The 15,681-nt window shown below is 31.3% G+C and overlaps 1 protein-coding gene across 1 annotated transcript in view; it reads right to left on the bottom strand.

Annotated features, from left to right (window-relative positions):
• LOC126884215 (mannose-1-phosphate guanyltransferase alpha-A) overlaps positions 1–15,681 on the bottom strand; it is a 63,475-nt gene that overhangs the window by 32,009 nt on the left and 15,785 nt on the right. The window contains exon 3 of the mRNA XM_050650107.1: positions 9,605–9,788. Coding sequence (XP_050506064.1) covers positions 9,605–9,788 — 184 coding nt within the window. The remainder of the gene's footprint in view (positions 1–9,604; positions 9,789–15,681) is intronic.

Genomic DNA, 15,681 nt, shown 5'->3' with positions numbered 1-15,681 from the left:
ATATATTAATAATATAGGTATGCAAAGTCAGCAGATAGTGTGCTACTTTTTTTATTAACAAAATGGCGCCCCCAAATCGTGTTTTTTTTTCAATTTTTTGCCCCATAACTCCGAACATTTTAACTTTACACCAAAAACACCCTAATAAAAATTCACGGAAATTAAATTCTACATAAAGACATGTTTTTCCCGATCTGCTCCGATGAAAATTTTTCTCGTAAAATGCGGGTTTTCCCAACAAAATCTTTAAATTTCAAATAAAGTTTTAGATAAGTAATTATCTACCAATAATTAAATAACTCGGTGAGATAAAAGCTTTCTTGGTTTAGATTATAGTTCCAGAAGCCGGTGAGAATTAAGCGAATATTTTATCAACAATTCAATTGTTAATTAATAATTTACGGTCGCAATAATAACCAAAATAATTATGATAAACTGATCAAACATTGAAATCTTATAAAGATGAGATGCCTCTTTAATATTTTGTCGACAAAATATTAATTTTTAATTTTTTTGAATAATCTTCAAATTAAAAAAAAAAGTTATAAACGAATTAACGTCTCTCAGAAAGTTTTTATTGTATTCTAATTTTAAAAAATAGGTGAAATGCGTATTTTAAAGATCTTGAAAATGAATGCGTTAAAACTTTTTCCCAACAATTTGCAAAAAAGTTATGAAACATCAAAATAAACATACGATTACTACGTTGTTTATAATTTTTTTAATTCTTTCAAAGCGTAAAAGTGAGTTTAAAGTACAAGCTAATTACTTACAAAAAAATATAGATTATTAGTTTAATAGTTATATTTTAATTAAAGATTATAAATATTTTTTTTTGTAATTTACACGCGCGAAAGTAGACTAATACAGTACCGTAGCTATGTATTATGTATTATACCCGTCCACATACACAACTCGCGCGAGTTTAAAGCGTGTCAGTCGCTTCGAGTGAACATCTCCGGCTCTGTATCATGCTATGTTTCGTGATATATGCCTACTTTCGCGATAAAAACTACAAAAAAAAACATTTTTAATCTTTGATTAAAATATAACCATTGAACTATTATTTGTTATTTTTTGAGAGTAATTAGTTTGTACCATAAACTCACTTTTAAGCTTTGAAACAATTAAAACAAATTATAAACAACGGAGTAATCGTATGTTTACTTTTATGTTTCATAACTTTTTTGCAAATGGTTGGAAAAAAATTTAAGGCATTCATTTTCAAGACCTTTGAAACACGCATTTTCAGTATTTTTTAAAATTATAATATAATAAACAATTTCTGAGAAATATTAATTTGTTTATAACTATTTTTTTTAAACATTTAAAGAATATGCAAAAAAATGAAAAATTTATATTTTGTCGACAAAATATGAAATATGCATCAGATCTTTATAATCTTTCTAAGTTTGATCAATGTCTCATGATTATTTTGGTTGTTATTGCGACTGTAAATTGTTAATTAACAATTGAATTGTTGCTTAAATATTCGTTTAATTTTCACCGGCTTCTGCAGTTATAATCTATACCAAGAAAGCTTTTATTTCACCAAGTTATTTAATTATTGATAAATAATTACTTGTCAAAAAATTTATTTGAAAATTTGAGATTTTGTTGGGAAAACCCACATTTTCCGAGAAAAATTTTCGTCGGAGCAAATCGGGAAAAACATGCCTCTATGTAGAATTAAATTGGGGTGTTTGAGTGTTTTTGGTGTAAAGTTAAAATCTTCGGAGTTATAGACCAATAATTAAAAAAACACGATTTGTAGGCGCCATTTTGTTAACAAAAAAAGTAGCACACTATCTGCGGACTTTGCATACCTATATTATTATTATATAGGATCATAATATTCGACTCCAGCAATAAAATTGCTGATAAATAACCTTTCTTTGTACTTTACTAATTAGACCAGCGTATTATAACTATTTTTTTTCAAAATTTAAAGATTATGCAAAAAAACGAAGAATTTATATTTTGTCGATAAAATATTAAATAAGCATCTCATCTATAAGTTTGATCAATGTAACATAATTATTTTGGTTATTATTGCGATCGTAAATGGTTAATTAACAATTGAATTGTTGCTAAAATATTCGTTTAATTTTCACCGGATTCTGGAATTACAATCTATACCAAGAAAGCTTTGATGTCACTAAGTTATTTAATTATTGATTAATAATTACTTACCTAAAACTTTATTTGAAAATTAGAGATTTTGTTGGGAAAACTCGCATTCTCTGAGGAAAATTTTCGTCGGTGCAAATCGGGAAAAACATATCTCTATGTAGAATTTAATTGTGGCGAATTTTTATTTGAGTGTTTTTGTCATAAAGTTAAAATCTTCGGAGTTATAGAGCAATAATTGAAAAAAATACGATTTGTTGGCGCCATTTTGTTTATACAAAAAGTAACACACTATCCGCGGACTTTGCATACCTATATTATTAATATATAGGATCTTATAATTCGATACCAGCAATAAAATTGCTGGTAAATAACTTTTCCATGAATTTTGCTAATGGCACCTATGTACGCCGTTGCTCCCGCCTGGCGGCGCTAGTGTAGTTGGAGGTCAAAGTTTTGAATATTCGTGAAGTTTGTATATGGTGTTTTTGATTACGATTTAATAAATAATTAATTATGGCCGAAATATACGGATCTTGGAGACTGTTTGTGCGTTGAAAAACGAATTGAGAAGGGATGCGAGAGTTACTGGAAAAAGGAGACACTTATCGAATGATAAACTATATTAATCATCGTCTCAATGTTTTATTTCTATAGCTCAGAGTGTATTTATTTGGTATTGATTAACTCCCCACACGAGTCTGACAACTGTGTATAATATGATATGTGCGATCTGCCTTACTTTTTTTATCAATTTAAAATTCACAATTAAGAGCGCTCAGCATTAATTTTTGTGTTTATCTTATTTAAAAATGTGATATTTTCAAAATATGGCTGCCATGACAGTTGCGCATTTGGTGTAAATTTGGTTTAAGCATGGGGTGAACGCAGTTGATTCTGCAATGTTGTCTTATTAAAAAAAAAAAAATTATAATTCCTTATGGAAATATAGAATGTGTTAATTTAATTAAGTATAATTATTTGGGTGTTTGTCTACGTGAAAGGCGACCTTAAATTTAAGGTGAAATTAGAAAAAATTAGGGTTAGGTTTGATCAGGTTATGTTTTAGTCACTAAAGAATATTTGAATGGTCACTTTAATTTTCCGTTATTAACTTATTTATATTATTTTCGATTAGGTTAGGTTTGCTCAGGTTATGTTTTAGTCATTTTAAAACATATTTTAAAGATAATATATCACTAAAATGTTCAGTTATTAACTTTTTTATATTATTTTCGATGACGCTAGGTTAGGTTTGGTCAGGTTATGTTTTAGTCACTAAAAAATATTGAGAACTTGAGAAATATTTATTTCACATTTTTCTATATTATTACTTCAAATATAAATTTCTTTACATGTTCACTCCATAAAAAGCGATTGTAGATGTGGCAACAGTGTGAATGTATATAAAATTGCATATCTTAATCCGTGCGTTTATAATAAATTTTGATCTGAATTTTATAGTGAAGTATTCTATTTTTTACAGTCGAATCTGGGGTCGAATACTTAATCTGTTTCAACAAAATGTTTATTGCAGATACGTGCATTTATTCTCGGCACATATTTATCCCTTCTTATTGCTACAATCCACTTTTTTCTCATCAGAATATTTTTGGGAAACCTGTGTCCTGATGTTCTCGATGAGCACAAATGCACAGCACAACATTGAGGGATTTTATTTTCTCAAGTTTAATTCACACAGTGAAACAAATATGCAATATTTACTTGGAAATAGATTGATTTGAAGTATTGACGTAAGTTGACATGACCTCCAACTACACGAGCGCCACCTACGTTGAGCTTTCCAGATTAGCTGCCATTAGCCCAGAGTAGATCAAGTTAGAGGGAAGATGATAATACTGGGGATTTTAACGCTCGAATAGGCAACCAAGTAATACCCGGAATTAACACCTTGGCTACGTTTAGAGATGTTTTTACACTTAAGTCGAGTGCGTTACGAGACAAATATGTCCCGTAGGGAACCTTTGTCACCGTGCGTTGCGACACAGTCGACGCAGCCAACCGTTAATGTAATACGAGGTATATTTACCTCGTAACGTAGCCAAGGTTAAGCAAAAACATAATGAGAATATTAAAAACGTAAATGGAGAACCGGTGATAAACTTCAACACAGTTACATATGTATGGTACATTCTATGTCAAATCACTCAAGCAAAAACTTTTGGATCTCCGATTTTTCTGAAATTTGGTGTATAGCTTCTGCGGGACGTAAAAAATAAGATATTTAAGGCCAAAAAATTTCTTCTTGTTTTCTTTCTCATAATGTTATTTTATACGATTTTACAGTGATTTGGTGTTTATTTAAACAAATTTGCATTTTCTATCGTAAAGTATCAATGGAAAAAATAATATTTTAATAAAAGGGACTCAAAATTGAGTGATTTGAAATGGAATCACCCGTATACATTCAATAACACCCTTTAGTCCATGTGGTGAGACCGCTCCCGTCTGAAAATCATTTCTAATTCGGTTTCTCTGCGGATTCATATTCAAAAATGTCCCCTTTAAACAAATCTGAAGGGTGCCGGACGGAATTTTTGGGCAGAAAATACATAAGATCACCTTTTATTGCTCCAAAATATATATTTTTAGGGTTTTTGGCTCATTCTAAACAAGAAAGGAATCTTGTGATTTTTCTCAAAAATTGACAGTTTTCGAGTTATAGGCGATTTAAAATCTAAAAAATGCGAAAATACGCATTTTCGAGGCTTAAAAACTCATATTTAAATTAGTATTTTTAAAGTTGCCAATAACTTGAATTAAAGTTTAAACATTCCTTTTTAAGATTCCGAAGAGTGATCGGGTCTAACTTCAATTTAGACCGTAGTTTTTAATTGTTAATTATGCGGGTCCATCCGTTTTTTTGCCGGTGTGGCGCGCTCTATTTTTAAAAATCTCCTATTTTCCTCCGAAAAATATTTTTTCTAGATTTTTTGGGACATTTTAAATAAGTTCCTTGAAATTTTTCTCAAAAGTTAATAGTTTTAAAGTTATAAGCGATTTAAAATCCGAAAAATGACAAAAAACACATTTTTCGGATTTTAAATCGCTTATAACTTTAAAACTGGTAACTTTTGAGGAAATTGTCAAGAAACTTATTTTATTTAGAATGTCCCAAATAATCTAGAAAAAATATTTTTCGGAGGAAAATAGGAGATTTTTAAAAATAGAGCGCGCCACACCGGCAAAAAACCGGATGGACACGCATACTTAACAATTAAAAAACTACGGTCTAAATTGAAATTAGACCCGATCGCTCTTCGCAATCTTGAAAAGGAATGTTTAAACTTTAATTCAAGTTATTGGCACCCTTAAAAATACTAATTTAAATATGAGTTTTTAAGCCTCGAAAATGCGTATTTCCGCATTTTTTAGATTTTAAATCGCCTATAACTCCAAAACTGTCAATTTTTGAGAAAAATCACAAGATACCTTTCTTGTTTAGAATGAGCCAAAAACCCTAAAAATATATCTTTTGGAGCAATAGAAGGTGATCTTATGTATTTGTTAAAAAAAAAATTGTTTAAACAATTTCTGACCAAAAATTCCGTCCGGCACCCGTCAGATTTGTTTAAATGGGACATTTTTGAATACGAATCCGCAGAGAAACCGAATTAGAAATGTTTTTTAGACGGGAGCGGTTTCACCACATGGACTACTTGGACAAAGATCTATGACAGAACATGTTGTAACAAACAGAGATATATCTACATCTATCAAAAATAATCGACGTAAGATGCCTCAACTCAGCAGATGTAGGTATTTGTTAAAAAAAAATTGTTTAAACAATTTCTGACCAAAAATTCCGTCCGGCACCCGTCAGATTTGTTTAAATGGGACATTTTTGAATACGAATCCGCAGAGAAACCGAATTAGAAATGTTTTTTAGACGGGAGCGGTTTCACCACATGGACTACTTGGACAAAGATCTATGACAGAACATGTTGTAACAAACAGAGATATATCTACATCTATCAAAAATAATCGACGTAAGATGCCTCAACTCAGCAGATGTAGGTAGCGACCATAGCCTAGTATTATGTAAAATAAGAATCATTATGAAATACTTCACACCCAAGACAGCAGCACCAACGCAAACAAAAATCAGAGTCAAAGAACTAAATACGGAATCCATGGAATACTTACGTAACGAATACTAATTCTAGTAATATCAAAAAAGAAAACCCCATGGTTTAGAGAGGAAGTGAAGATAAAGTGTGAAGAAAAGAAGAAAGCCTTTTTACAATAATGAAGAAAACAAACACAACAGGCATGTAACCACTATAAATGGTAGAGGAGCCCAAGCGGGGATTTTTGCAGTTAGTCGAGCGCGTCAGATTATCACATGGGGAGAAATCTTGTACCCTGTAAATGTACCGCTCTACCATATATTGGCTATTAATACAGGGGAGTTCGTTAAGGGGGTCCTAAAAAAATATATCCTTAGAAAAACTCAAAATCGTCAGATTAAGATAAGGTAAGTTAAGTACATGCAAAAGAGTGTATATTTAAAAAATCTGACGATTTAAGTGGATCGTAAGGAAATGGACAAGTCACAAAGTTTCACAAAAAAGCGAATATTTCGCGAAATGAATGTCAGATCGACCTTCACCAATCTGTTTAACGGATAAACATTATTTAAGTAATATGTAATTTAGCATGTTTAACAATTACGAAAAACAAGGGGTGCCCGATCTAATTTTGTTCTAACTATAATTACTTAATAATTAAAAAATTACTTTTTTTTTTTATAAATTTCAAAAGAAATTTTTCGACCCGGGCAGATATTATTTCAGATTTTTTGGATCATTCTAAACAAAAAAGATCTTTTGTAATTTTTCTCTAAAGTTGACCGTTTTTGAGTTATAAACAGTTTACAACTGGAAAAACAACGAAAGATAACGATTTTTAAGGCTCAAAAACACAAATAAAACATATCATTTTTGTAATCATCAAGTACATAAATTCAAGTTCAAACCGTTTTCTATCAGGTCTCGATAGGAATTTTAGCAATGTTTTATTCTAAAACATATTGTTTAATTCTTAATAAGGAAGGTTTCTTATGGGGAGACGGACATTAACAACTAAAAAACAATGTTTTAGAATAAAATAAGTCCAAGACTTATTAAGAACTGATAGAATAAGGTTTGAACTTGAATTTAGGTATTTCGTAATTTCAAAAATGATATTTCATACTCATGTTTTTGAGCGTTTAAAATCGTCATCTTTCGTTCTTTTTTCAGTTTTAAATTGGTTATAACTAGAAAACCAAAATTCAAAATAAAACCGGATGTGCAATATATCACTGGAATTCTGAATACAAAGAATCATGTCGATTGCCTAATGAAGCTTCAATATATACTGCCGAATTATCAGCTTTATTACTTGCGTTAAAATATATAGCCTCTGTTGGTATGGACAATTATATCATTTTCACCGATTGTAGAAGTATTGTGGACAAACTCACTTCTATCCAATCGACAAAAAATCTAAACCACATTGAGATAGAAATTAAGAGTCTATATTATGATATTACTTCCTCGGGCAGTTCAATTATTATTTGTTGGGTGAAAGGACATTCTGGAATATTAGGAAATGAAGAAGTCGACAAATTAGCTAAATCTGCAGCTTTAACCAAACGAAATATAAGCAACATACTTCTACCAGTAACCGATATAGATAATATCATTAAAAACCATTGCAAACAAAATTGGCAACGTGTATATAACCAAAGTATAACGGGAATAAATTTTAGAAATTGCCAGCCACTAATTCCCAATGAGAGATGGTTTAAACAAGAATCAAATAGGCTATTTATAAAAACAATAAACAGAATGAGGTCAAATCACGCACTAACTCCAGCATACAAACACAGCATAGGTATCAGTGATAACCCATATTGCGCCTGTGGTGGAATGGGAGATCTACAGCACCTCATATTGGAGTGTGGACTGTACAGACAAAATATTAAAGTAATGTATGAAAAGTTAATTGATCTAAATTGTCCCTTACCTGTCAATTTAAACGAAATTCTTTTTCCAAAAAATAAGCAGACGTTACAATGTCTTTACGAATATGTAACGTCCTGTAAATTTAAATTTTAAATAGGCTTAGATAATAAAATTATAAAATTGTAAAAATATCACACAAAATTGAAAAATGTATCCATTAATACATTATAACACTCTGTAAATTTAGATAACAAGTAGGCTTAGATATTAACTTAAAATTGTTATTGTAATACCATACAAAAAACACAAATAGTCTGGCTAATTGGCTGTGTCAAAGCCATTAATAAAAAAACTAGAAAACGATCAACTTGAGAGAAAAATTACAAAAGACCTTTTTTGTTTGAGTGATCTAAAAAATCTGAAATAATATCTGCCCGGGTCATTTTTTTTTAATTTATAAAAAAAGTAATTTTTTAATTATTAATTAGTAGTTAGAACAAAATTAGGAAATCTACTGACCAACCGAACGGTTCAACTGGCCGCTTATGCTGATGATATTAATATTATGAGTAGAACATCAACAGGAGCACAGGAAACATATGCAGAGTTAAAAACACAAACAAAAATGCTAGGTCTGGAAATTAACACAGAAAAAACAAAAATAATGACTCAGACGAGAAGAAATATAGTCCCAGAAAACATTATACATGAAGATGACATTGAAACGGTTGAAAAGTTTACATACCTGGGAGTAGAAATATATGCCGACGGATCAGAAGATGGAGAAATAAGGAAGAGAATAACGCAGGCAAACAGAGCTTATTTTGCCCTCTCCCATATATTTCGGTCAAAAAGTGTCCACCGAAATAAAAGAATCTATAAAACCTTAATTCGACCAATAACATGCTATGGCAGTGAAGTCTGGGTGCTGAAAGAAACATCCAAAAACAAACTCGACACATTCGAAAGGAAAGTACTTAGGAGAATACTAGGACCTCTGAGGGAAAATGGAATCTTCAGAAGTCGATACAACAACGAGCTTTATCAACTTTATAAGGAAACGCCCCTGTCAGACTTCATTAGATTACAAAGATTGCAATGGGCCGGACATGTGATAAGAATGGGAGAGGATAGGCTACCAAAACGAGCACTGAATGCTAGAATGCAAGGAAAGAGACCGGTTGGGAAGCCACGAAAGCGCTGGGAAGACACAGTAAACAGCGACACACAAGCCCTTTTAGGAGTCCGTGTATGGAGAAGAGCAGCCACAGACAGGCAAGGGTGGAGGCAAAAAATAAAGGAGGCCAAGGCTCAATTTGGGCTGTAGTGCCGTAGAAGAAGAAGTTAGAACAAAATTATATCGGGCAACCCTTGTTTATTGTAATTGTTAACATGCTAAATTACATATCCAATAATTTTTATCCATTCAACAGATAGGTGAAGGTCGACCTTATATCGTATCTTAGACTATAAATCTAAATAAAATTTAACAAAATACTTACTAATGCTTTTTTGCCAGATTTCTCCCATGTTTCTTTGTGAAATTGGTAAAGCTCAGCTAAGGGAAAATCAGAACATACATCACCATTCATTACAAAAAATGCCTCTGGATTTCCAAATCTAATTTGATCTCTAAAATGGTACAAGCCACCAGCTGTACCCAATGCCACATACTCTTGGAGGTACCTGCAAATATATTTTTTTTAATTAATAACGTGGTTGAAAAACTACTGTGTGACTACCGATTGTATTAAGATATATACCCCCCTACCGAAACAACTATATTTCAACTTGCATATCTTGTGGAAGGCAATAGAAAAGGCGTACCATTTCGTGGGTGTCGAAATTTGTACTGCGTCATGGTCTTTTATTAACATTTAAATAATAATAGTATATTATTCAACGAACATGTAATGATGGCTATTACTCACGATGATGAAGTTTCATCAGTTTCGTAATTCATCAGTTAATTTTTGTGGAAATGACGTATGTTTTATTTTACACTTCTTCCTAAAAAATTGAAAGGGTTTTCTTATCTTCATCATAACTTGCTTAATTTTGAGATTATCAACTTCTGGAGCTCACTTGATATTCCTGAGTACTTTGACAAGTGTTTAGTTATGTAGTGTTTAGTAAGTAGTAGTGATGAGCAAAACAAGAACAAGACCAAGACCAGGCTAGCCTTGGTCTTGGTCTTGTTCTTGCAAGCTTGGTCTTGCAGCTAAAAGGCAGTCTTGGTCTTGGTCTTGCACTAGCCGGTCATGTTCTTGGTCTTGGTCTTGCTGCAAGAGTCTTGCTGGTCTTGCTTTTTTGGTAGTAATAATTTGAACCAAACAATTTCGAATAAAATGTACATTGAAATAAATAAAGATGTGAAGATTGAAACTATATTTTTTGCTTTAAAATTTTAAAAGAATGTAGAATGTAGTTTAAAACGGATACCAATTTTAACATTATACATTCACTTACTTATTTCATTAAAAAGTATGTTTCAAATATAAAGGTTTATTTTCAAATTTCAATTTTAAGTTGAATTGAGACACAACCTGCTTTTTATACATTTAATAGCATATTATAAATATAAAACAAAAAAAAGTGAAAAAAAAAGAAGAAAAAAGAAGAAGTTATTAGTTACATTTTATTTTATTTGGAGGAAATATGCGCTTTATTTAATTATACATACTTATATACAAGGCAAAAGCAAAACTGTGTTTTTTATGTGGAGAAAAAACTAAAAAAACCTTCTATTCAATTTTAACCAGACATAAAATTCCTATTGAAATGATGTATCGAACGTGAACACTGTTATTTTCACATATTTTTGGATTGAATACCCATTATGACATTTACAAAGTTGAAAATATTCGGATGTGGGTAGTAAAAACTAGAATTTAAAACAAGTGCGGCACGTACTATTTGTAGTACTGGCCCTTTCTGGGGAAAACCTAGATTCTTCCAAATAGTTTTCAACTATGAAATCAGTAAAATTCTTTACGCGTTTGTCATCCGGGATTTTCACAAATAATTCAACTTCCAACTTTTATTATATTCAGAAACTGAACCTAAGCTTTGGATTTTGCGATACCAAGCTTGACACATTACAATCGACAACCAGCTATTTTTTATTCAGGCCACAATGCTTTCACTACATTGTGAATCCCTTTTCAAAATCTATTATGATATTTTTTGGTATTAATTTTAAATTTACCGACCTACATTTTTCCTCGATTATGCGAAAGGAATTGAAATAAGTGTCAGTATTTTTATTAGACAAAAAAGCGAAAACTACTGGTACATAAAAACCGTTTTTAATGGCATTTTTTTAAATGGATTACCCTATCTATAATTACATTTTTTTGTCTTACAAGTAATTTCAATTGTCCTTGAACTGTCGCCGTTTGAAAACTTGCCTTCTGGACACTTTGAAGGTTGAGAAAATGCAAACCGTTGACTTAATCAAAACGACTTAAAAATATAACCAAAATATTATGTATTTTAAAAATTCCATATTGTTTAAGGTTTATTACAATGTCTATATATTATTGAACTAAAAAAATAAAGTTAAATAATAAAAAACCAATTTTGCAAAAAAACTGCAAGAGTCTTGCAGGTTGCTCTTGGTCTTGCGTAGTCTTGCAAGGTTCGGTCTTGGTCTTGAATACCTGGTCTTGGTCTTGCAAACCAAAAGGCGGTCTTGGTCTTGCTGCAAGACCAAGACCAAGACCAGTCTCGCTCATCACTATACTTTATTTTTTAACCAGGAGGAGTAAACTAAAAAGACAGATTCACACCCAAGAAAGTCACTAGAATAATAACCAAATACATTTTCTTTTTTGGTTGATCTAGTCGGCCCTAAATGGTAATCCATAAATATTATATTAAATTAATACGTCGCTATTAATAGTCGCAAAAACAACTGATTTTTATATAAAAGCAGACTAACAATCTAAAAATTAAAGAAATAGCACAGAAAATACAAAAATCGCCGATATAACTTAATTTACCTATGAAATGTCACTAGTGTCAAAATTTGATAAATGTCATTAGTGTCAAAATTTTATAACAGTGGAGTAAACTTGCCTGCGGTTGGACCAATTACAAACAAGCAATACAGCGCGGTAAATTTGAATCACTCCTCTTGGTTAAAAAACAAACCATAGTAAGTAGTTTAGTAAGATGTATTTTCATAAAATACATCGTTTTCCCGTTATTTAGCTTAAAGGGGGGGGGTATGGTTTGAAATAATTAATTTTTTTTATTATTTCAAATAAAAGTGTATACTTTCAAGAATACTGTCTGAAAATTTCAGATTGATAGGAGTAAAATTACCAGAGATACAGGGTGTTGAATATCCTTACCTTCGACTCGCTTTGCCGCGGCTTCGCGCCAGCACGCTTGAGCGTATTGAGAAACGTTAAACAATTGTTCGCCTTCTTTTTTGTAGATTACTCCGCGATTCAAAAAACATATTCCAATGTTCATCACTTTACGAGTTAGCAGACAAATAAGAAGATGAAGAGATGCAGTTGTCAAAATTTTTAAACGCATTTTTTTCAAAACTGCTTTTTCAAATATGGTGGACATGGTAACTGAAAAACTACTTGATAGATCTACTTGAAATGTGGCATATATTATCTTTAGACATTTCATGAGGTAACAACGTCGAGATATTTTTCGTTTTGTGCTTATTTTTTTTTCAACAATAATAAATCTGTTGATTTTCACAAAATTTTTACCAAAAATTCAAAAATCATTAAAAATAAAAAAACAAAAAAAATAACATACGTTGTTACCTCGTGAAACTCATAAGCTAATTAAATCTTTTTGAATTTTTTGTTTCGTATGATACAGTGACGAGTTCTGATGTCCACCGCAAAATTAATTTTTTTTAGCTGTCTGTCAAAATTTGTCACCAATGGCTTATTTTTCAATATTTTGGATTGAATTTGTTTCTAAATATCCTTTGAATTGTACTCAATATGTTTATTTAATTTAAAAATAAAATAATTATAGGTACCACAGCTTCGAAAAAAATTCACAAAAATGTACTTGATATTATGTTGATTTCCAGCCATACCCCCCCCCCCCTTAAGTACTTAGATTTTAGTATTCACCGAAAAAATATGCATTCAATTACCTATAATTCACTTAGAATTAGTATTAAAAGTTTTTCAAGTAAGGAATTTATTCGATTTTTTATTAGCTTCGGTTTTAGTAATGATAACTTTTTGTAAAAACCTATAGTTTTTGAGTTATTTATAAAAAACCGATTTAAAATATGCATTTTTTTTTCAAAAAAATTAAAATCTTCGATCTTTAATAACTCAAAAAGTATTGATTTATTTTAACAACTTGATATATAACAAATTTTCCTTAGAATTTTTCCTTCAATCGATATACCTATTAGGTAATTTTTAATAAAATAAATTTCACCCCCGAGAAGTGGTGGCATTCACCCATAGGATAAAAGCGCACGCTGGCATCATGTCACTTTTATTCTTTGAGGTATCCTCTAAACACCCACCAGTTTTCATTAACCACCCACCCATTCATGAAAATTGATGGAACTTCAAGGAAATCGGAGGTGAACATTTCCAGTGACTGCACTATACGCTAATGATTAATAGGTTCGCAAACGAAGGGTGAAGGAAAAAAACAGGGAATGTCACATTTTATGAGAAATTGAGATATTGACAATTTCTAACAGATATTTTATGTATTTACTATTTACAGTAGACTGGTAGATAATAACTTGGACCGTCCGATAAATATGCCTATTTAAAATAGTACTGCGAAGGAAAAAAACTGGAAATGTCCACGCGTGAAAGATAAAAACAAGGAGAGTCCACTTGAACAAAAACAAAAATTAACTACGTTTTTATTGCGAGTTTAATCGTTTAGTTTCCTTTGTTTATGTTTGTTAGAAAGTTCTTCTTCTTCTTAGGGTGCCAGTCCATCCGAACGTTGGTGATCATTCTGGCTATGATGACTTTGTTGGTTGCTATATGGAATAGTTGTGTTGAGATCTTTCTATACCATACGCTCATGTTAGCAAGGCAGACTATTCTTCTTCGTTCTGGGCCCTTTTTCCTTCAATTTTACCTTGTAAACTGCATTGGAGTAGCTCGTATCTGCCTTGATTTCCCAAGTCCTAAGTACAGCCCTTCACGAGGTTGACTAAATGTGCGGTTATGTTCATCCTCCGTAGCTGTAGTACTTCTTCATTGGCAACTTTGTCTGTGCATGGTATCTTCAGGATTAGCCATAGCTCAAAAGCCTGAAGTGTTAGAAACGGCACGGCCTATAAAGTTAGAATTAAGCGTAATGGAGTTTCTCAAGAAATTAATGTGTGTTTTAAAGCATTCATGTCAATACATGGTGTAGCTAAGGGCAAAAATGAACACTTACTAAAAAAAAAGACAAACGTGGTAAGCATGGTTCCCAGCATAGAAAGTTGCATCCAGAATCGCGTGAAGCAGTATAATATAACCACATAAAGTCTTTTAAAACTAGAATATTCTATTACAGTTTACACGAATCTAAGAAAAAGTATTTACCAGAGAGTTTGAACATTACAAAAATGTTCAACTTGTTCAAAGAAAAACATCCGACCATTAAAGTTTCTTACATATTTATCAGCAAATTTCGTTTGTCCTTTGGTTACCCAAGATCAGACACATGTTCAGCATATGATGAATTCCAGGCGAAATTAAAACCATTAAATTTGGACAAGGTTGCTGCAGAAATTCGCAAATTAATAACTCAAAATGAGTTACACAAACGTAAAAAACAGACATTCTATAATTTTAAAAAGGCTGCTCTCAAAAAGTCAAAAAAATCAGGCGACCATTGCATTAAGCTATCAAAAAAAATAATGTATTTCCTTTTGTTATAATTTTTATTGCAATTATTATTGTCACATTTTGTTTTCAGCCTTTCTATCAGCTGGTGCAACTAATGTTTGTAACGTAAAATATAACGTGATGTTTGGACAGTCATAGTTTTTTTCAGTTTTTATTTGTAGTTAGCGACTTTTTTATTTTTTATATCTGTTCTTTAAAAATTTGGTTGAAATGTGTTTGTGTATTAAATACAATGTTCTTTAAGTTTACTAAATAAACATAAATACTATTTCTTCAGTGCAATGGTTTAAAGATATGTAGTCACAAACATTAAATTCCCTATTTTCTAAAAACAAAGATAACGTGACATTCCTTGTTTTTTCCCATAACCCTTCAATGGTAGGGGAGCAAAGTATGCTAAATGTGTAGTCACTCGAGCGCTTTGGGGACCTATGTGGTTGTGAAGAGCAGGTCCTAGTTAAGTTTTCAATTTTAGTGGGGACTTTCCATTTTTAATTTAATTTTAAACTTCCAACAATCGTTTTTTTAGATTATAGCGCCATCTATCCATAATTCGAAAAAATGTCTCGAATAAAAGGACTTTATTAATACTTATTTATATTTAAATATTTAAAATACTTATTTTTACGTAAGGAATCCAAATCTGCAATAAAAATGGGGACTCCCATTTAAGATTTTCCGTGGAACTCCCCACCTCCATGGAAGGTCGATTTTGG

This window comes from Diabrotica virgifera, chromosome 5, assembly GCF_917563875.1.
Source record: "Diabrotica virgifera virgifera chromosome 5, PGI_DIABVI_V3a".
Taxonomy (NCBI): domain Eukaryota; kingdom Metazoa; phylum Arthropoda; class Insecta; order Coleoptera; family Chrysomelidae; genus Diabrotica; species Diabrotica virgifera.
This window is presented reverse-complemented; position numbering and strand designations above follow the sequence as displayed.